This window comes from Bubalus bubalis, chromosome 2 (genome assembly GCF_019923935.1).
Source record: "Bubalus bubalis isolate 160015118507 breed Murrah chromosome 2, NDDB_SH_1, whole genome shotgun sequence".
Taxonomy (NCBI): domain Eukaryota; kingdom Metazoa; phylum Chordata; class Mammalia; order Artiodactyla; family Bovidae; genus Bubalus; species Bubalus bubalis.
The window spans coordinates 40,506,812-40,528,605 of record NC_059158.1 but is presented as its reverse complement, the minus strand read 5'-3'; the positions used below and the strand labels follow the sequence as shown (position 1 = coordinate 40,528,605).

The 21,794-nt window shown below is 45.8% G+C and overlaps 1 protein-coding gene across 3 annotated transcripts in view; it reads left to right on the top strand.

Moving 5' to 3' along the window:
- The first annotated feature begins 722 nt into the window (after window positions 1-722).
- The window catches only part of CMTR1 (cap methyltransferase 1), a 53,918-nt gene continuing 32,846 nt past the window's right edge, over window positions 723-21,794 (top strand). The window contains exons 1-8 of one of the 3 annotated variants that reach the window (XM_044930580.2): window positions 723-861; window positions 3,504-3,641; window positions 13,394-13,545; window positions 15,037-15,195; window positions 17,995-18,087; window positions 19,737-19,808; window positions 20,886-20,980; window positions 21,102-21,174. In XM_044930580.2, coding sequence (XP_044786515.2) covers window positions 3,509-3,641; window positions 13,394-13,545; window positions 15,037-15,195; window positions 17,995-18,087; window positions 19,737-19,808; window positions 20,886-20,980; window positions 21,102-21,174 — 777 coding nt within the window. In that variant the 5' untranslated portion in view covers window positions 723-861; window positions 3,504-3,508. Of the gene's footprint in view, window positions 862-1,319; window positions 1,493-3,459; window positions 3,642-13,393; window positions 13,546-15,036; window positions 15,196-17,994; window positions 18,088-19,736; window positions 19,809-20,885; window positions 20,981-21,101; window positions 21,175-21,794 lie in introns of those variants that run through there. The other 2 variants (XM_006079828.4, XM_044930572.2) reach the window with 2 other exon arrangements.

Below are 21,794 nucleotides of genomic sequence, written 5' to 3'. Positions count from 1 at the left end.
ACCAGTCCATTCTGAAGGAGATCAGCCCTGGGATTTCTTTGGAAGGAATGATGCTGAAGCTGAAACTCCAGTACTTAGGCCACCTCATGCGAAGAGTTGACTCATTGGAAAAGACTCTGATGCTGGGAGGGATTGGGGGCAGGAGGAGAAGGGGACGACAGAGGATGAGATGGCTGGATGGCGTCACTGACTCGATGGACGTGAGTCTGAGTGAACTCCGGGAGTTGGTGATGGACAGGGAGGCCTGGCGTGCTGCGATTCACGGGGTCGCAAAGAGTTGGACATGACTGAGCAACTGAACTGAACTGAAGGTCAGACTTGAGTTTATGGGTGTGAAGTTGTTGCAGGCCCATTCTGACTCCATGTTGGAGGTGTTTCTTAGACTTTTCATTGCTTTTGTTATTATAATCACTTGTAAGCCCTGCCTCAGAGAATCCTGCTCCTCTGCCTGACTGTTAAAGCGCCTTTGTTCAAAGCCCTGTCCACCTGTAGATGGCAAGATGTGAGAAATTAACACATCCCCTGCCTGAGGCTCGCTATTCTAGGAGATCTTTGCAAGATCAATGGCCTTTTTACTTTGTTTCCTCACATCCTCCCCCATCGCTGATCTATTAAAAAAACCTGGCAAGATAGTTATTTTGAGATATAGTCTGTCAGCTTCTCAGTCAGTCAGCTCTCCGAATGAAGTTGCATTCCTTGCCTCAAGCCCTGGTCTCCGGTCATTGGCCTGTCCCGGGGCGAGCAGAGCAAGCTTGGACTCCAGGAACAAGGTGACACGGAGGGCGCTCAGCAAACTTCTGGCCCCACTGGTCTGAAGATCAGAAGAGGAGTTTGGCAAGGGAAGCCATCTGTGTCCATACGGTAAGAGGCCATAGACAGCTCTCCTTTCTTCCGGATCTTACTTCACTATCTGTAGAGGTTGCACTGTTTCTCTATGTTGGAGATAACAGCCGTGAACATCAACGTTGGGTGTGTGTGCCTTCAAACCATTTTATCCTTTACCTCTCTAAACTTGTTCTTAATCTGTAAAATTAAAACAATAATTGATTGAGAGAGGAGTTGATGTGATGCCACTTGGCCTTTTCTGTTTTCCACGTTTGTTTCTCGTCCTCGAGTGCCAGAAAACGAGAGGCCTCGTTGCTCTAGCTTTTATAGTCCTTCCGCGTCGGGTCTTCTGCGCAGGCGCCCTGGACGGCCCCGGGGCAGGGTGGGGCTGAGGCGGCCCCAAAGCCGAGCAGGTCTTCCCCGGGGCCAGGGCCCGCGAAGGGTGGAGGGAAGCGGGCTGCTCTGACGTCATCAGGCTGCGCAGCCCGCAGGGCGGGACCCGAGCGCGACAAGGCGGCCCGCGGACCGGGGCGGGCTAGTGGGGAAGCGAAACTGAGGGAGGAGGCGGCGGCTCTGGCAGCGGCTGGGCCAGGCCTGGTGGCGGCGGCATCGGCGGTCTGACCGCCCCCCCTCTCCGCTCCTTGGCAGGTCGCCCTCTTCCCTCAGCGTGAGTGCCGACGCGCGGCCCCGGGTGGGGGGGGCGGCGAGCGGGCGGGCACGCGGGGCTCAGCATCCTCACGTCCGCCGCCGCCGCCTCGGCCCCCGCGCTGGCGGTCGTGACCCCTGCCGCCCCTTCTCTCTCCCCTCCTCCCTTATATCCCCCGTCTCTTCCCCCGCGCCCTGTCTCCAGTCCACCAGCCGCTGCTGACACACGTCTCTGCGCACATATTCTTCACACACTCACGTTGTCTACAAATGAGAAGGCTGGTCGGGAGGGACGCGAGCTCATCTCTTCTCTCTTGTGATAACGGGTGGCGGTGCGAAACCCAGGCCTGGGGAGATGGAGAGGGGATCTGAACCCCTTCCCTGGAAGAGCAGCGAGTCGAAACCGGCCTTCTGCCTTCCTCTTAGGAATTCCCTGCCAGGGCACATTCTTTTGGATGTGTAGGTCACTTGAGCTGTGGTAGGTAGGTCGGTTGGCTGCGCGGCCTTCTCCTCTCGGGCCTCAGTTCCTTGCAGTGGCAAAGGAAAGAGGGTTGGATGAGGTGGTTTGAAAGGTCCAGATCTAGGATGTGTAGGGGCGGAGCACCAGTATCTCCTGCTTTTCGCACCCTATTTCCACTCCTTTTCCTGCATCCATCTCACACAGTTCTTGAGTTTCCTGTGCTTCCAGCCTCCCCCAGACGTGCTAGGAATCAGAGGGCCCTTTTTGCTTAGGTTATGGGCCTTGAAGGTGGTGGTGGTTGCGGGGGCGGGGAGGGGGCAGATTTTTAAGACCGTACTTTAAAGTTAAATGTAGCTCAGCCTGGTTTTGCCTTCTGTTTGTTCAGCATCTCCTGTTCTTCCTTCTTCCTCAGGATAGCTCCTGCCTGTGCCTAGTTAAGAGGCTGCCTCCTCAGAAAGGAGGAGATTGTGTGTTGGGTTGGCTGGCTCATCCTTGAGCTGGAGAGAAGTGACACGTGATTCATGTTTGAATCATGAGGGATCAGTGATATCTTTGGATTTCAGCACTGCTGCCCTGACCCATGCTCTTCGCCTGCTCTTGTGTCCCTGCAGCTCCCCTTCCCCAAGCAGTTGCAGGCCAGCTAAGCACCCAAGTGTTTGCTCTTATTTTTGAGTACTTTCTCTTTTCTGAGTCCTCTTATAGCCACTCTGTTTTCACCTACTCTTGTTTTTCAGTTTAATCACTCCTTGAGGAATGATTTCAGGAATCTCATTATTACTTCATTCCATCTCATTTCCCCCCTCATGTTTGCCTCTCATGCTTAGCCATGGGCATGGATGATGGTGACACCGTGCCTCGCCTCCTTCCATTCTCTCTTTGTGGAGGCAGGTTCTTGTTCTTAAAATTTCTGTTTTTGTACCTGAGTCCTGTGATATGATGTCTGGTCCTGCTAACTTTCCCACTCTTCCATTTTTTCAGTCAAGTCAACCACTGCTTCCATTCCTTACTCCATTTAAAAACTTTCCCAATTCTCCCATGTTTTCAAACATCCTGAAGTAAACCAAAAACCAGTATTTGTATCATACTGTGTAATCTCTTAATTTTCCTGGTGAAATAATAATGGCGATGGAGTAGCCTTTCTGGGATGGTCTTTTCACCTTGAAAATATTTGTTGATATTCATTAGGTTTCATGATTAATTTCCAGTGTACCTTATCATCACACGTGTCCCTTGTTGCATCAGAACTATAGAATATCAAGTACCTAAGGCCTTTTTTCCCTTGTGGCTTGTGAAGTTGATCCATGACTTTTTAGTATTTGACACCAGTGGCCCAGAGACCTCTGGGTCGGTGAGCACCACATTTTCCAGTCAAACTGACAGCTCTTATTGAAAACCAGAGCTTGGCTAGCCTTCCTGGGTATCATTCTGAGGAAGAAGCTGTTCAAGCACTGGCACTGGGAGCTGTTTGGAGTTGCTAGCTTTCATCCCATTAATGGTTTCCTCTCTGAAATTCCCTGCTGTGATCCTAGTGGCTCTGACCAGGGCAGCTGACTATCTGGATTTATGGTTGCAGTAACAATGAAGAGGAGAAATGATTCAGAATGCACTGCCCCTCTCAAGAAACAGAAGAAACGAGTTGCTGAGCTTGCCCTGAGCCTCAGCTCCACATCTGATGATGAGCCTCCTTCCTCTGTCAATCATGCAGCAAAAGGTAAGCCTGCCTCTGGTCAGAGACCACTGACCATCTGGCTGCTTGAATCCCTGATGCCTCAGTTGGGCAGAATACAGTCCACTGCCCCATGAGGAAAGTTCGGCAAATTCTACCGAGATGTATCGGCTGTAGACTTGCTCTTTTGCCATTCTCCTGTTGGGGGTTGGGAATATGTTATAACTAAAATGCTGGCCTTTCTACAGGCGTGCCTTGGTTCTGTTGTGGTCCTCCAGTGAGTGGCACCCTTTTGCTGCCTTCAGCCAGGTAGACATAGTGGTGAGCCTTGAGTGCCCCTTGCTCTCAGCTGTTAGTGATCCTGGGGTTCTTTCACAGGGCTAGACTCTTTGCTGTGGTGATCTGGCTTAATTTCCCTCAGGTTTTTGCATTCTGTTTTCTCAGTTTCCTTGGCAGTTATGGTCAGAAACACCTGAAGGAATTGGAGCATCCCTGTGTTCGCTGTTTGCATTAAGCTTTAAGATTTCACTGATCTGGTTGAACCTAGCATTTTACTTTGCTTATTTTCTAGGGTGACAGATGTTCACAGTTTCCGCAGGTGCTTTCTGTGAAGCTTTCTGTCTTGGAGCTTGCCTGAAATACCAAACAATTAGAAGAAGCTCTGTTTGCATTTTCCTTCAGTTGCCAGCTGTATTAATTTCCTAACAGTACTGTGAACTGCGTAGCTTAAAACAACAGAAATGGATTCTCCAGACTTCTGGAGGCTAGAAGTCTAAAATGAAGGTTACAGCAGGGCCATGCTCCCTCCCAAGGCTTTAAGAAAGAATCCTGCCTTGCCTCTCTTCTTTTCTGCTAGTTGCTGGTGATTCCTGATGTTCTTGCAGCAGCGTAACTCCAGTCTTTGCCTCTGTGTGTGTCTGTTCAAATTTCCCTCTTATTAGGAGGGATAGCAGTCATTGGATGAGGGCCCACCCTAATCCAGTATGACCTCATCTTAATTTGATTACATCTGCAGAGACCCTGTTTCCAAATGCCATGTTCCCAGTGCTGGGTGGATATGATGTTTTGGACACCCAATACACCCAGCAGTCTTGCATTTTGTATCCTGTGCTGGATCAGTGGTAAATTGGAATGACATTTGGGGACAGATTGGTGACTGAAATAGTGTAAAGCATTCCCTTGAGGGTGATAGGAAAAAAACAGTTTATTCTCAAGAGGCTGGCTAATTGAAGGGTGGTAACTCATCAGGTGTACTGAATTGCTGGTCCAGAAGGGAGGAACTTGACAGACCTTGCAGACCTCTAATGAAGCATTTGGTGTGGCCATGATCCCCGCTAGATAAGAGACTCTTATAACCTTCTGTGTGGGGATAGGTGCGGCTTTAAAGTTGTCACAATGGATTTTAGGGTGGGTGGGAAAGGGTTTATGTCATTGAGGTTGCTAACTTGGGAACGCAAAAATATATTGGGTGAGTCGGTTCTGGCAACTGTTGAGGAAGGGAATTTTGCTTATCACCTGGAATTTGAGCAACTTGAAGGTAGAATCTTCAGTCTTGAGCAGGAGAAATGGCCTGCAAGGGAGAAGGGGAGTGTGTGCCTAGGGGAATACTTAGGTGGTGGATGTATCTGGTCCTAAGCGGATCTCGGGGGACATTTGCTCTCAAGAGAATGACTCCCAGGAGATGAAGGTGTATACTTAAGACTCTTTCAAGGGAACCAGTCTAATTTAAATTTCAAGCTTTTAAAAATGTAACTGTGGAGATTATCCCCCCTCCCTCCCATTCTCCCACAAACTCCCCTTAATTCTGGCAAATGGCTTTAACCTTTTCAGAAGTAGCACCATATGACTCAGTCAGGTTTGACTGTTCCTATTGTGTGTACAGAATGGAAATCTAGAGGTGGCCAGTACATTGTATATGTCTGGCAATAGGCTGTTTGGTCCCTTTGATTGGCAGAAAAATGAAGCAGAGGCAAACACTGTTAACTTCCCGGGTCAGCTAGTTTTAGGGAGGGGCAGCTCCACAGATGGAGAAGGCAATGGCACCCTACTCCAGTACTCTTGCCTGGAGAATCCCGTGGATGAAGGAGCCTGGTGGGCTGCAGTCCATGGGGTCGCTAAGAGTCAGACACGATTGAGCGACTTCACTTTCACTTTTCACTTTCATGCATTGGAGGAGGAAATGGCAACCCACTCCAGTGTTCTTGCCTGGAGAATCCCAGGGACGGGGGAGCCTGGTGGGCTGCCATCTATAGGGTCGCACAGAGTTGGACACGACTGAAGGGACTTAGCAGCAGCAGCAGCTCCACAGAAGGCCCTGAGGATGAGGGTCTGGTGTCTTCATCAGCAAGACTGCTGTCTGTGCCCCTCCCCCTGCAGCCCCATGCCTGGCATGGAATAAATGACTCAGTAAGTGCGGACAACAGAGGATGAGATGGTTGGATGGCATCACCAACTCAAGGACATGAATTTGAGTAAACTCCGGGAGTTGGTGATGGACAGGGAGGCCTGACATGCTGCAATTCATGGGGTCACAAAGAGTCGGACACGACTGAGCGACTGAACTGAACTAAAATATTTACTGAATAGAACTGATGGAAGGCAACAGGGGTATCTTTTCTAAGAGCCTTAAAATGCTTCACCTCTTTGATTGTGCCCACCCCTCCTCCAGTCTGCAGAGGATCATTTCATTAAGTGCCTTGCGTCTCTGTCACCTCCTTCTGTGGTGACTTCTCTCAGGCATGCCCTGGACAGTGTGCTCCGGTAGTTTTCTGTCTCCCCAGAAACTGCATATCCGCTGAGAGCTCTGTGTGGCTTTGCTGCTCAGCACACTGCATTAAAGCAGATGTGTTTCCTCTCCAGCCACTGCTACCTGGACACACTGTTGAATAGATGAGTGAAAAATGCTCTTTAGGGAGTGCAGATAGAAAAACAAAACATGAGTAGTTGCTGTTTCTGTCTGTCTGGGCCTTGTTTGTGCTTCCTTTGCTAGATCAGTGTGGTGACTCATTAATAGGTCTATTTAGTTTAATCAGTTTGTTTATTTTGCATTATTGACAGGGTAGCTGCATTGCCAATCTGAGACTGACATCTGACCAGACTAAAGAAGAAAAGGGATGTTGTCATGGCCACTGGGTCATCGTGTGTTCTTTTGAGTATTTTAAGAGGAGTTTGAGGGCATTTTCAAGCCTAAATATACTCTTGGAAATTAAGCAAGGAGCGGCAGATGGCAGTCATTTTGTTCTTTTTGGTTGTTTGTCACAGGATAGGTTGGTCTAGACCCCGAGACGATTTCCTTTTCTCCTCAGCTGCACATCCCGTGTGGGCTCCCAGCCCTCCCACAGCGTGTAGCTCTGGAAGTCGCTAGGCTCCTTCAGCCGAAAGTACCTTCCCTCCACCAGGTTTAATTCTTCCCTAAATAGGCTCTTTTCCCTGAAACACCATCGTTTTCCTGTCAGCCCAGATTCATGACCTTAATCAAAAGCTTCCTTTATCGGTATCTGTTTAAATTGCTCTAACGAGTTATCGTTTGTCCGGCATGAAGGAGGAATTGAGTCTCTAGACAGGAATGAGTGTGCTCCGCAGCAGTGGTTAGGCAGGATGTGGTGTTTATTGCAGCACATGGTTTATTCTCCCTCGTTTGTGTGCTGCTCGCCGTGGCCGTTCATGGTCAGCGCTGCCCCGCCTTGTGTGTGGTCACTTTCGTTTTTAATCCTGACGTGTTTGACCTACTGTTCTATTGTGAACAATTCTCTCAGTAGCTGGGCTCTCCGGTAGGTTTTAGAAGGGAAGCTCCTGGGGTGTAAATGGGAATGCCACCCAGCTTTGGCAAGTTCTTAATGAAACTCATGATTTTAATAGACTGACCTTATTACTCCTATTAATTTATATCCTCATTATAAGATTGTCTGCTCAATATTTGCTAATTCTTATCAGTCTTGGAAGGCTACACTTCCTCTTTAGCTCTTGCTGCAGCAGAGACAGGTGTCTTCATCTGAAAAGAGTGGCCATGGCAGTCTGTGGACATCAAGACTGTTCCAGAGCACTTGGCTTCAATGGTGTCAGGCTAAGAATAGGCTTTAAATAGCACATGAAATAGAGAAATAAGGCTTATCTGCTAATCCAGTACACTTCTCCATCTCACAAAGAAAAGCCTAGTCGGATATTTTAGCTCCCGTCAGCCTCATTCTCAGACCCTGGGCGGGACAGCTGTACTCTCGGTGACACCTTGGAAAGAGGAATGGAGTGGAAAGATCTTTGTGCAAGAGTCCAGTCCAGGAATATTGTACCTGAGCCACCAAGGATTTGCCCAGTGAGCCTAGCACCCAGATTTGGTTCTCTCTGTCATTTTGGTCCAAAAATGTTATGAAGACAAAACAAAAGATCTCTCTCTCTCTGGGATCTGACGGTGGCAGCAACCCTGCATGCCCAGGAATGGTAATCATATTTTTGATGGGTGCCCACTGATGGATCCTTAAGCAAACCTAACAGCCTGGCAGCTCCTTAGCTGGATCAAGGGCACATTTTCCTGTGAGAAGGATACCAAGCTTTCCTAACCTTTGTATAGACAGATGTGTGAGTCTCCAGATAGCTGGTGAAAGAAATAACAACTGATGTAACATGCTAACTTCTAGGCTAGTCTGGTGGCAGGATCCCTGGGCTTCCCTGAGAAACTTTAGGGCTGTGCCCAGGGAGCTGCCCCCTACTGAGTGGTACAGGTTAGAGTCAGGAGCAACTGAGGAGAAAGACACTGCACCTTGGGAAGCACAGCTCTTCAGCGTGTGGGAGCTCTGTTGAGCGCACATCTCTCCTCTGCATGGGCGATGAGAGGCCCAGGCTTAGTCTTGAGCTACTCAGGTCTTTTCCCTCGTATCTGCTGTCCTCTGAAGATTACTCTGGAAACAAATTCTGCACAAGGCTTATTGAATGAGTCTTTATTTCTTTATCGTTTTTTTTTCTTTCTTTAACCCTAATTTTGAAACTAATATATTCTTATTTCTCACACAGAAAATGCAGAAAAGGCAAGACAGAAAATAAATATCACCATACCTCTCAGTTTCCATGGTTACTCATTGTTAACGTTCTGGGTCTGTCCTTCTGAGTAGCACTCTGTGATGTGTGCTGCGTTGGCCCATGTAAGCACGTCGGCTCCTTGTTGAGGGAATTGGAGGGTCACCTTAAGAGGACGAAGGCCAATTTGGTGCCTCTCATTCAGGGATTGTCTCAGCCAACATTCCTCCTCAGAAGCCAGAATTTTGGTTTTAAGTTTATTCTAATTTTTTCACACATGCTCACCTGTTTTTCTTTTGCAGAACGTCATATATACTGAAAAATGCATGTGTATCTTAGCTGTTGGATTTTTAAGCTCTCTGGGAGTAGGATTGATACTTTTGGATAGTACTGCATTGTATACAACATGGACCGTTTATAAAAACAGGTCCTGAACTAAAGTTGTTGCCTGATCTCTTAAACAGTATAAGGTGTTCTTTTTTGGCCTTGGTACAGGGTGCTAAAGAGTAGTCCAAGGGGGACCCAGTTCTCTGTTAGGATATAGATCTTACATCTTCATGCTTAAATTGTTTGTTGAACCTTAAAAAAATTTTTTAAGACTTCATTTTATTTTTTTTAGAGCAGTTTGTTTCACAACAAAATTGAAAGTAGAAAGGGACCTCCTACACCCCTGCCCCTGTTTGTACAGCCTTCTCCATTAGCAACATCTCTCTCTGGAGTGCTGTATTTGTTAAAATTGATGAACCTATGCTGATACAACATTACGGTTCACTCGTGATTTGTACACTCTGTATTTAGACAAATACTAGATTGGTGCAAACGTAATTGTAGTTTTTGTATTGTTGAAATTTGCCATTTGATACTGGAATACATTCTTAATAAATGTGATATTATACATCATTTTAATGTACATTTCTCGCCTTTTTTTTTTCCTGCTAATGTCTTTTTACTTGCTGTTTATCTTTACTTTTTGGACTATGGAAATGATGTTAGATGAAAAGCAAATTCGAGCTATTTTCTTGAGCTCGAAGTCATAAAGCAGTGGCGCCAATTTGCAACATCAACAACTTATTTGGCCTAGAAACTGCTAGTGAACGTACAATGCAGTGGTGGTTCAAGAAGTTTTGCAAAGGAGACAAGAGCCTTGAAGATGAGGATCATAGTGGCTGGCCATTGAAAATTGATAACGACCATCTGAGAACAGTCATCAACGCTGATCTCTTACAACTACACAAGTTGTCAAAGAACCTAGCGTCCACCATTCTATGGTCATTTGGTATTTGAAGCAAATTGGAAAGGTACAAAAGCTCAGTGAGTGAGTGCCTTATGAGCTGACAGCAAATCAAAAAAATTGTCATTTTGAAGTGTCGTCTTCTCTTATTCTATGCAACAGCAATGAACCATTTCTTGATCAGATTGTGATGTATGATGAAAAAATGGATTTTATATGACAGTCAGCAATAACCAACTCAGTGGTTGGACTGAGAAGCTACAAAGCACTTCCCAAAGCCAAACTGCACCCAAAAAAATCTCATTGTCACTGTTTCGTGGTCTGCTGCCCATCTGATCTACTACAGCTTTCTGAATCCCAGTGAAACCATTACATCTGAGAAGTATGCTCAGCAAATGGATGAGATGCACTGAAAGCTGCAACGCTTGCAGTCAGTATTGGTCAACAGAAGGGGCCCGATGCTTCTCCACGACGACACCTGACCGTATGTCACACAACCAACGATTCAAAAGTTGAACACGTTGGGCTACCAAGTTTTGCCTCATCCACCATACCCTTTCTTCAAGCATCTCAATGACTTTTTGCAGGGAAAATGCTTCTACAACCAGTGGGAGGCAGAAAATGCTTTGCAAGAGTTTGTTGAACCCCAAAGCATGGATTTTTATGCCATAGGAATAAACCAACTTAGTTCTTATTGGCAAAAATGTGTTGATTGTAACGGTTCCTATTTTGATGAATAAAGATGTGTCTGAACCTAGTTAATAATGGTTTTAAAATTCACAGTCCAATACCATAATCACTTTTGCCCCAACCTAATATATAATGACATGTATCCTTTCCTGTATTTCTGGGGGCTGGATGTCTTACACCACATGTTTGAGGTATTGTAGGAGGGAATGTCCTAAGGAGTTGTACACTCACTAGATGCTTAGCAGAGATGACAACTGCGTGCCAGTTCTTTAAATTTACTACAGTGAGTACCTAGTTTATTTGTTTGAATGCAAAGCCTCAGTTCAAGTGTTAGAAGGTTAACTGTGGCACAGCCCTTGCTCCCTAGGAGTGACTGTGTCCGGTGGGGTGGCATGCGGCAACTGCCTCTCGGGCAGTGTGAAGAATGCTGTGCTAACGGTGTGAGTACTGGTGCTGTTGGAGCTCTGTGGAAGGGCAAGTCAGGCCCGGGTGCTAGGGAAGACTTCGCTCTTCTCTGAATGTCGACCCTTTGCGACTCCGTGTTCTCACAGGGAGATGGATGGATCAGTGCAGACAGGCTTTAGAATTAGAATGTAATCCTCAAGTTATGAATACCTGTATAAAACCCATTTTGGGTATATAGAGAATTTTTTTTTTAATGGCTGTCTTTTGTGCCTTTCCTCAAATGCTTCCCACAAGCAGCCAAACTTTGAGTCCACATCTCTTCTCAAGGACCTCCTTTCTTTCTTAAAAGAATTGTGCTATGTTGCTAAGTTAGGGTTTTTTTTTTAACATTTAAAATTTTGATAGCTAATATATTCACATGGTTCATAAATCAAAAAATATAAAAAGATAGTCACTATAAACTCTACTGATATAAAAGTAGAAATCAGGCTTCACTTTTTCCACTTGTTCCAAGGAATCGTTTTGGTATTCTTCTCGATGCCTCAACGGCACATATGTGGCTAACCACTTTTATTGGTCTTGTATATCTTGCCTTCCAAAAGCTCTTTTGTAATTACAAGAAATAAAAATTTTATCCTATTTTATTATTGTCCTTTTTGAGAACATGAAAGTTAGGATGCCATGCTCATGGATATGGTCTTAGTCTTCTGTTACCCAGTTGACAGTGTGTCTTGGTCTCATCATTTCAATACATGGAGTGGAGGTTCCCAAGTTTTCTTCGTAAAAAATTTTTATTGTGAGCTACACTGGATCTTCGTTGCTGCTTGCAGGTTTTCTCTAGTTGTGACGTGTAGAAGCTACTCTTCCTTGCAGTGCAAGGGCTTTTCCCTGTAGTGGCTTCTCTTGTTGCAGAGCACAGGCTCTGGGATGAAGGGGCTTAGTCTTCCGGCACCATGTGGAATTTTCCCAGATCAGAAATTGAACCTGTGACTCCTGCATTGGCAGAGGGAGTCTTATCTACTGTTCCACCAAAGAAGTCCCCAGAATTTTATTCTTAAATAAGCACAGTTGCCTATTAATGAGGTCTGTGTACTCCTGAGCACTGTACAGCTTCGTTAACCTTGGGATCAGGTAGAACACTGCCACTGTCATTTCCTGTTCTGCATTCCTCCTGGCTTGTGGTTTATACCATTTTCAGTGGGAATATGCAGAAATTGGTTACCAGATTTTTTTTTCTTTGCTCACTCTGTGCACCATGGAGGATCTGCATTCCCTGATCAGGGATCGAACCCCCGCCCCCTTCAGTGGAAGCATGGAGTCTTAACCACTGGACCACCAAAGAATTCCCCTGTTTAACTGATCTTTGAGATAGAATTTATTTCCAAATTTGGGTGGGTTTGCCTAAGAAACTACCTGAATAAAACTATATTGGGTTGAGATATCTTTTTCTTTTTTTTTGGCCATGCCATGCAGCTTGCTGGATCTTAGTTCCCTGACCAGGGATCTAAGGGACCTGGCAATGGAAGCACTGAGTCCTAACTACTAGATTGCCAGGGAATTCCTTAAAATCTTCCAAGAGATTCACATATCTATCAAAGAGAAGGAAAGATGCAGTTATAGTGATTATCTAGACTGGCTTATCCCGCCTTTAGCCAGGAGACAAGTAACCCACCACTTCTAGCAGCTGCTAAGGTAGGTCTTATTGGAGTCTTGTGGCAACAAAATTGCTAACAAATGAGCTAATGGCTTGCCTCCCCCAGGCCGGCAGCTCCCTCCTGGAGCCTTTAGTTGCAGCTCCTCTACTCCCCGACTCAGTGCAGCTGCTTGGACCCCTGTCTTCTCTCTCCTCCTCCTCTTCCTTTGCTGTTCCCACCTCCCCCTTTGCTTCTTCCTTTCCCTTCCCCCCATTTTCAGTCTGTGAGCCAGCTCTTTGAGGCTGTGCTGTAGACACCCCCCTCTCACCCACAAGTTTGAAGGACCATGAAAACAGAAAGCTAGGTTAGACAATCGCAAACTAGTAGTCCCCATGATAGAATTGTTGAAAATGAAAACGTATCAGTGTTTAGAAAGTGATGTTCAACTAATAAATAGCAGCAGCAGAAATAATAATCATATTGTTAATAAATTTTTTATTTGACACTGCACTCCCAAATATATTTTTTCACTTAATCTTCAAACAACTCTATGAGGAAGGTATCATCCCAGTTTTGTAAGAGATGGGAAAGGAAGACTGGTATTTTGAACTCCCATTGTGTGTCAGATACCCTTAGGAGCCTTCAGTGGCCTTGCCCAAGATTACACAGTTTAGACCAGGGAGAGAATACATTTGACCTGGGTCACTTAATGAACTGTGTGTGTGCAATGCATATACCGAACACTAGTTGTATAAATGAAACTTGAACTTTTAGAGGCTATATTGTGCCATAAACACACTAATAAAACATTTTCTTTTTTTCTTTTCTAGCATCTGCTACAAGCCTTAGCGGGTCTGACAGCGAGACTGAGGGGAAGCAACGCAGCTCGGACTCTTTGGACGATGCATTCAAAGCAGACTCTCTCGTGGAGGGAACTTCCTCTCGCTACTCCATGTATAACAGTGTGTCCCAGAAGCTCATGGTATGTCAGCACTTGGGTTTGGGTGCTAAAGCTCTACCAGCAGAATGAGAGGAGGGAAACTGTTGGTAGGAGAAGCAGCAAAGCGAGGGCGTAAGTTTTCCCTCTGCTTCCCAGCTGCTGTAGTTCAGTAGAGAGAGCGTGACCCCTTCTTGATACATGTATCACATCTGAATCATCCGTGGGAAGCCGCTGTTCAGGCCTGCTTCTCCTGTCCAGAGCTGGGGCAGCCTTTGGTCTCCTTAGTAGTGAGTTCTTATGAGCAGATGTGAGCACACGGATGTGTGTTGGTGGATAAGGAGGCTTCATGCTGAGATTTTTGCTCTAGTGAGTGATCTTAAAAAAAAAATGACTAAAATCCTGCTCACTCCCAGGTTCCTAAATGGGAGTAGAGCTGTCTTCTGTGTTAACTTCCAAAAGAGGGCCCAGTTTTCCTTTCCAGCTTTGGTACCCTGTTGATATACCACAGGAGGAAGGTGGAAGAAAAGACTTGCGTACTTCTCTTATCGGACTTCAGTGTATGTGCAAAGGTCAGGGAAATCCAAGTTTGTCTTCTGCCTAGCTTCACGAATATTATAGTTAATGTCTCCATTTTCTGTTGGAGTCATTTGAGAGTGAGAACTGCCACTTCTGAAGTCGTAGTCAGGATTCTGATTTGGGGGCCAAAAACTTCGGGAAAGTGGGAGATGGGAAGGTTGGTGACTCAGACCCTGACCTGGGGAAAGGTTTGTGGCTACTGTAGGAATTTCATCCAGCTGCTGAGCCTGCAGTGCCCCTTCCACAGGGAATACAGGCCTCTAGAGGAAACAGGTCTTTAGGTTGGAGTTCTTTTATTAGACAAAGGTATGTGGGTTTGGGGTCTCTGGTTTTAGGGATATGTAACTGGGCCCAGGACTCTAGAGGTTAGTGTAAGCTTTTTAGTTAGTTGTGACATTTAAACAGATGTTTCTGTCTAGTCTTACAGTACCTTCCATACCTCAGTTTTACATGAAGTGATTTTTCAATTAATCTCTTGATTAAGTGGGCTCCTACAAGCCCTCATTGTCCTTTCCTAGTAAGGCCATTTGACTGGTTAAGGGTAAGGTTTAGACATTGCCGCTGGAAGCAGTTCCATTTTAAATTATGTTCTCTTTATCAGCTCTGCTCTAGATTTACTTCTCACTTAATCAGACAAATTAGCTGGAAGGGTAGTTGTGCAAATGTCCAGTGCGATTCATTATGTACTCTTGGTGCCTTTAATTACAGCTATGAGGTCCTTCTCATTTATCCAATTTCTGGTTGCACTAGACTTTCACCCCCAGAATAGACAGCCACGGGGCTCAAAATCAAATTGCAGTTATTAGGCTAGAAGGAAAACTTTAGGCCTTACTCGTTTGTATTTCTCAATTTAATACAGTGTCTGACACAGTAGAAAGACTGAATAAATGTCTTATTTATGTAAGTGCTCCACTTCTGTTTGCTTATATAAATGCACCATTTACTTCTTTTTTTCAGGCCAAGATGGGCTTCAAGGAAGGTGAAGGATTGGGTAAATACAGCCAGGGTCGGAAGGACATCGTTGAGGCCTCTAATCAGAAAGGTCGACGAGGCTTGGGTCTGACACTGCAAGGCTTTGACCAAGAGCTGAATGTGAACTGGCGAGATGAGCCAGAGGTACCTGTGTGGGGAGGAGATGGGAAGGCCATTTATGTCTTTATGAAACCATATTAACAAACCAGAAGTCCCCAGAGGCAGCATGATCAGGGTGGTTGGTGGGGATTGGAACTACTTACATGGAAGATATGGGGGTGTCCAAAATGGAAAAGAGGAGCCTGGGGGAGATACAGTGGGATATGGATTTGTTTCCTGTTGCTTCATATAAGACTGGGTCTAAGACCAGTGGGTAGAAGATACAGAAAGGCAGAGTGTGTCTCCACAAATAACTTGTATAAATAGATACAGCTTTTCACCAGTGATGAACATGCCTAAGGAGGTAGTGAGCGCCCTCTGCTGAAAGGATTCATGTGAGCCAAATGAGGGCCACTCTCCCACTGTGTGAGTAACTGGATCAGGTGCCCGCCAAGGTCCTTGCACCTCCTCAGGTTTATGAGATCCTGATACTAAATAGGTGTTTGTTTATGCCAAATAGCTTTTCTCTTGTGGGTTTATTCTGCTTATCTCCTTGGGTGTGAGTTTGTTTTAATCCTGAATATCTAAAGAGATTCCCTTTTGATGGCATAGATAATGTTGAGATTTTATTTTTATTCATTTACTTATGCCCTACCTTAGTCCACAGAGGATTTGAAGTGGGTATAATAAAAGTACCTAAAAATAATGGTAAAATGTTACCATTATAGAGTTGAAACTAGAGAAGATAAAACACAAATGCCTAGCCTTCTATATAGTTGCTGTAAGTTGAGCTTCAGATGTTGCTCTGAACTCTGTAAAATTGATATTTTATTTGTCTCCCTGATGTTCCAGTTCAGCAAAGAAGTTCTGGGAACCTGTGCATGATAAAAGCCTAATAAAGTGTCAGAGTAAGACGCTAACAAACCAGGAGTTGATGGATTCTGAGAGTGGTCCTGCTGTGTTGCCTTGTAGTTGTAAGGAGACTCAACAATGCAAAATAGGCAAATATTTATAATTGGGGCTAGATGTAGGTTTCTACCTCCAAATTCCTTGGTACTTTCCATGTCCTCATTTATCTAAAATGAGTGAAAAGTCCCTACCCTCTCAATGGGGCAGAATCAGAACTTTGCTAAACTTGGAATCTGAAATTGGCTCATAAAATCTGTTTTTAATAGAGACAGGCTGTTGAAGAAAAAGGGTTTTTTTTGGCCTTGTCACATAGCTTGTGAGATCTTAGTTCCCTGACTGGGGATTAAACCCTGGCCATGCCAATGAAAGCTCCAAGTCTTAACCACTAGACCACCAGGGAATTCCATGAATAATTTTTTTGAGGCAAGACTGACTTAATCACCATTTACCATAATTCACTTTTTTTTCCTTAAAGATAATCTTTTGTTTAAGAGTTTGCCTCAACTATTTGTTGGTGGCCACTTCTTTTTGTGTGTGTGTGGTTGTGGTTTTTTTTTTTTTTTAATTTAATTGTTTGCTTATTTTTGACCATGCCAGCTCATGTGGGATCTTAGTTTCCCAACTAGGAATTGAACCTGTGCCCCCTACAGTGGAAGCACAGCGTCTTAACCACTGGATCATCAGGGAAGCCCCACCCCTTTAAGGTAGTTGATCTGGGCGGCCTGAGGTGAACGTCCGCTTCCTGGAGTCGCCGCATGGAGAACGCTCCAGTGGCACTGCTCTCCAGGAATACGGAGTGTAAGGTGTGGAGCTTTAGACAGAGCTCACTTTGTAGGTAGCTGTGATGGTCACACTTCCAGGGGGAGGTTGAATCTGCTGTTCCTCTCCAAAGGAGCATCCATATTGTGTATGAGCTTCTTTTTACAGGTTATAATTCACAACTTTTATACCTAAAGGGACCGGATTTGACCAGGAGGAGAAGCCATGATTCACTGCTAGATTCATTGACAAAGTTTTCAGTAATTTTTCTTTTAAACTTTTTCTCTGATGATGGTAGTTGGCTTGCCCTCAAGACCTTGCATTGAGATACCATTTTATGCCTTTCAGAGCATGTAATATTACCTTTAATCTCATTGCTTCAATTCGCAATGGTGAATCTCTTCTCCACACTTGCTTGGAGGGAAAATGTGGAGCTGCCAATGCAGGTTAGCCACCTATTTAGGTTTTATAATCGTTGTCTCTTCAGCCCTGTGAACTTAGTTCTGGATGCACATTAGAATCACCTGGCGACCTCTAAAAAATGTCCTTATACCCAATCCCTCTGAGACCAACAGAATCATATACTCTGAGGGTGGGGCCCAGGCATCAGTACTTTTTAAAAGGTCTACAGATAATGCTAAGTGTGGCCAGGATGAAAACCACAGTTTTAGCTTGGTAAGGAAAGTGACTGAAAAATTAAGAGGAAGCAGCACTAGAGAAGCCAGTTTCTACTGTGTCTTGCAATAAAAGGCATCAGTAAGTGAGGCTCATTGCACTGTCTTCCTGATGTAATTACCTTGTAGACTTATGTTCTTCTGTCTGTCCCCACTGCTCTGACTATAGGCCACCTGAGTTAAAGACCATGTCTTTTTACCTCTGTGTACTGAGCTTTTAGTCCACAGTAGGTGTTCATCAAATAATACTGGAACAAATGAAAGAAACTTTGAAAGTTGGAGAAGTTTCTTAGAATTCAAACCAAAATTGGCCCTGGCCTTTAGAAGCTGAACTTCAGAAGTCTGGTTCAGTTTTTAGGTCTGACACTGCTGTTGGCCTCAGCTTCCTGGACGCTTCTCACTCTGAGCCCCTCTTGATCGTTTTGGGGAAAGCCCTGGTGAGCTGGGGCATGGCCCTGAGGGTCTGCCTTACCTGACTTACTTGCCTCTCTTTTGTTTGTAGCCCAGTGCCTGTGAGCAGGTGTCATGGTTCCCAGAGTGTACCACTGAAATTCCTGACACTCAGGAAATGAGCGATTGGATGGTTGTGGGGAAGGTAGGAGTTCCGGAAAATGTACTCTGAATTCTTGACACTTCTGACATTTCTCCTCCTCAAATCAGGTGTGTGTATCTGTATACTCACAGTTTAAGAAAAGTGTGAATTTGAGCTTTCTGGCAGGAATAAAGCTACGTCAAGAGGGTGTCAAGAGCTTCATGGATATGCCCCTGGGAGATGTGGCATGTTGGGCTTTTTTCCTCCTAGTCATTTACCTTGCAAGGCAGCACAAAATGCATAAGTTCTGTCTTCCTCTTGGCTGCTTTTTAGAGTAGCTTATTATACATCTGTGTATATTCTGGTCACTACTGGGCACTGTTCCAGGTAGATAAAAAAGACTACCCCTGTCCTCAGAAAAGAATGAGGGAGTTGTTACAAAAGGAATTTGTTTATTCTCTTTCTGAAAAATTATAAGAATTAAGTATATAGTTTTACCAGATCAGCATGTTCCAGAGAGCAGTTCTCAAAGTATAGGGACTTGAGGGATCTCCATGACCCTTTCAGAGGGTCTACAAGGTCAGTTATTTTCATAATCCTGAACAGTTATTTGCCTTTTTCATTCCCATTCTCTTGCAAGTGTCCTGAGAAGTCTTCCAGAAGCTATGACACATGATAGCACATGCTGAATGCACATGTGGGTAGGAGACTCTCACTGTCTTGTGTAAGCTGGGTGCTGAGCTTTGCAAACAGGGAAAACAGTGCCACTCTTCCCAATCATTTTTTTCTGGAATATAGTTTCCGTACACATTTATTTATATTAATATAACATTTTAAACTTGGGCTTCCCTGGTGGCTCAGAGGTTAAAGCATCTGCCTGGAATGCCGGAGACCCGGGTTCAGTCCCTGGGTCGGGAAGATCCCCTGGAGAAGGAAATGGCAACCCACTCCAGAACTCTTGCCTGGAGAATCCCATGGAGGGAGGAGCCTGGTAGGCTATAGTCCATGGGGTCACAAAGAGTTGGACACGACTGAGTGTGTAAATATTTCTTACTAAATATTAAACATCTCGGTTTTAATTTCTAATAATAAGGTATATAAATACACACACACACACACATACACGTCTATCTCCCACAGAAACAAAAGCTGTTCAGGATCCTCAGTGATCTTAAAGAGCATAAAACCTGAGAATACCGAGTTTGAGCACCACTGATTTAGAGGCAGCCTCACTCGTACATGATGCTGAACTCAACATCCCCATGAGGCTCCCACACCCTTGTTTTCTGTGACGCTGCCAAGTCGGTGCCTGAGGTCCTGCCTTCATACTCACCAAGGAGCAAGAGGCTTCCTGGCTAAAGGACAGCCTCTGTCATGTTGGGTGTTCCCAGGTATCCCCCATCCTTCTGCCCCGCCACGCTCTAGGGACAGACAGCTTGGGTGTCTCCTCCCTGTTTGCTTTTCTCAGCCTCAGCATTCACGAGTCTTGTATCCATATGGTGCTTTCGTGGGAGCCCCCAGGGGGCTGCTCCTTCTCGCAGCCGTCTGGAGCCGAGCCAGGGGGATTTAGGCTTTTCTCTTTCCCGTCCCTCAGGGGTTGATGTTCTCTGGCAGGGACTCAAGCCCCCTTTTGCTCTGCTCACTCAGAACCCTAGATTCCCCCCAAATGCAGTCACATGTGGTCATTATGGATTGTTTTCTTCTCCCTGTAGAGAAAGATGATTATTGAAGATGAAACAGAGTTTTGTGGGGAAGGCCTGCTTCGCAGTGTGTTGAAGTGTAAGGTAAGGCCTCGTGGCTAGAGCTGGCGCTGAAGATTTTGTGTGAGGGGCTGTGCTGGGCTTTTCTTGTTCTTTTGAGTCGGTTGTGGGGAACCTGAAATTTAGCTAAGATTTTTTTCCTGGAGAGCAGATGTCAGTTTGGCGTGTTTCTGTGAGCATCCTTTTTCCTGGTGACTCCCCTGCCCTGCAGTGTTGTTCTGTCCCTGTGGTCAGTAGCCAGGGAGGGAACCACTTAATTTCAGTGGGTGGGTTCATCGTAACCCTGAAGGGGGGCTGGCGTAGGAAGTTTTGGAATCATTCTTCAGTATCAGAGCTGAATTCAAATCCTAGTTTTGCGGCTTTTTTTTTCTTTGCTGAGTGACCTTGGACCATTTGCTTTAGCTTCTCTGAGTTTCCTTATCTTTAAATTGGGAAGAAAAAAATACTCTGTGTTGTTAGAGTTAAAAGAGATAGTCGGTGTTACTCTCCCCTTGACGTCTTCTGACCTGACCTGACTTTGGTCAGGAGGTGCATTGCCTGGGGCAGGGTGAGCCAGGGAAACTGAGGAGAAAATGAGTTGGAGGAGAAGCAAGGCCTGAGACGAGCCTCATGGAGCTTATTTTTCTGGCAGGTAGAGAGTTGGAAATATCCTCAGGTAAAGTGAGGCTTTCTTTTTCCAGAGAGAATTAGAAGAAAGAGAAGGGTTCCTTGCTGGGAGGTAGGTGCCCTCAGAAAAGCCTGATCTTGGTTTGCCTGCCCTCTTTCTGGGTACACCCTTCATAGCAAAACTCTGGTCCCTGCCGAGTTGCTGCTGGAGTGGAGAAGCAGGCTTGCAGTGAGGGTTAGCGGTGCCAGGAGGATTAATACCACTTCCCACGTGGCAGGCACGTGCTTGCTTCCCTTCTATTTTGTGCCATTTTTACAAGTGAGGTAGTTGAGAGGCAGAGTGATCGAGCCGCCTGTCTGGGGTCACACATCTGGTCATTTCAGAGCTGGGATGCAGCAGAGGCCTGGCTTTTCAGAGGGCTGTGAATCCGGCTCCTCAAGCTCCATCCCGAGGGTGATGCTGCTCACCTTGTGGTTCTGATTCTCTCCGGGCAGAGCGTGTTTGACGTTCTGGATGGGGAGGAGATGCGGCGAGCTCGGACCCGGGCCAATCCCTACGAGATGATCCGAGGAGTCTTCTTCCTCAACAGGTTTGCTGGCATTTCCCTCCACTCCCCTCCCCCGATGCACACTGGTCGATATTCCCATTTGAGCCTCAGCTCTCCCATCTGTCTGGTACTGAGTATGCTTTTCTGTCTTGCTTTGTTGCAGGGCAGCAATGAAGATGGCTAACATGGATTTTGTGTTCGATCGCATGTTTACAAATCCAAGGGACTCTTATGGGGTGAGAACAAGATTTTGCTTCTAAATTCATAGTGCTAAATAGGCTTCAGCTTCAGTGGCTCAGAAATTGCCATTTGTACAATGCTAGGAGAGTATTCCTGCTGGGTGATGGAGATGCATTTTGTGATGAGCTATATTTTGTTTTGAGCTCTTCAGCTAGGGTTCCACAGTGCTTCCTGTGGTCCCAGGAGTGCCCTAGTAAGCAGTTATCTCTAGGGCTTCAGGCCCGGAGTCCCAGCCCCTGATTCTGCAGAGCCTGCTCTTCACTCCAGGTGGAGGCGCGCAAGGCTTTCAGCAATGGAGGAGGGGCATTCCTGACCAGATCAGCAGGTGTGGCCTGCATAGGCCAAGGGAGCAGGGAGGTGAGGGCACAAGTTAGTGCATAGGCCTCCCTGCTACGCTGATTAAACATGTATTTATCCAGCCCCTACATTGTGCCAGGCACAGTGCTACACACCAGGAATATATAGATGTGATCCCTTTCCCCATGGTGCTTAGATTCTGGACATTCTGGGGGACTTGAGAGCAGATAAGGGTGAGGGTTGGATGTGTGTAGAGCCTCTCCATGCTCGTCGACATGTAGAGGCCAGTTGCCACCAGGGAGCTTGAGCCTGCCTCTTA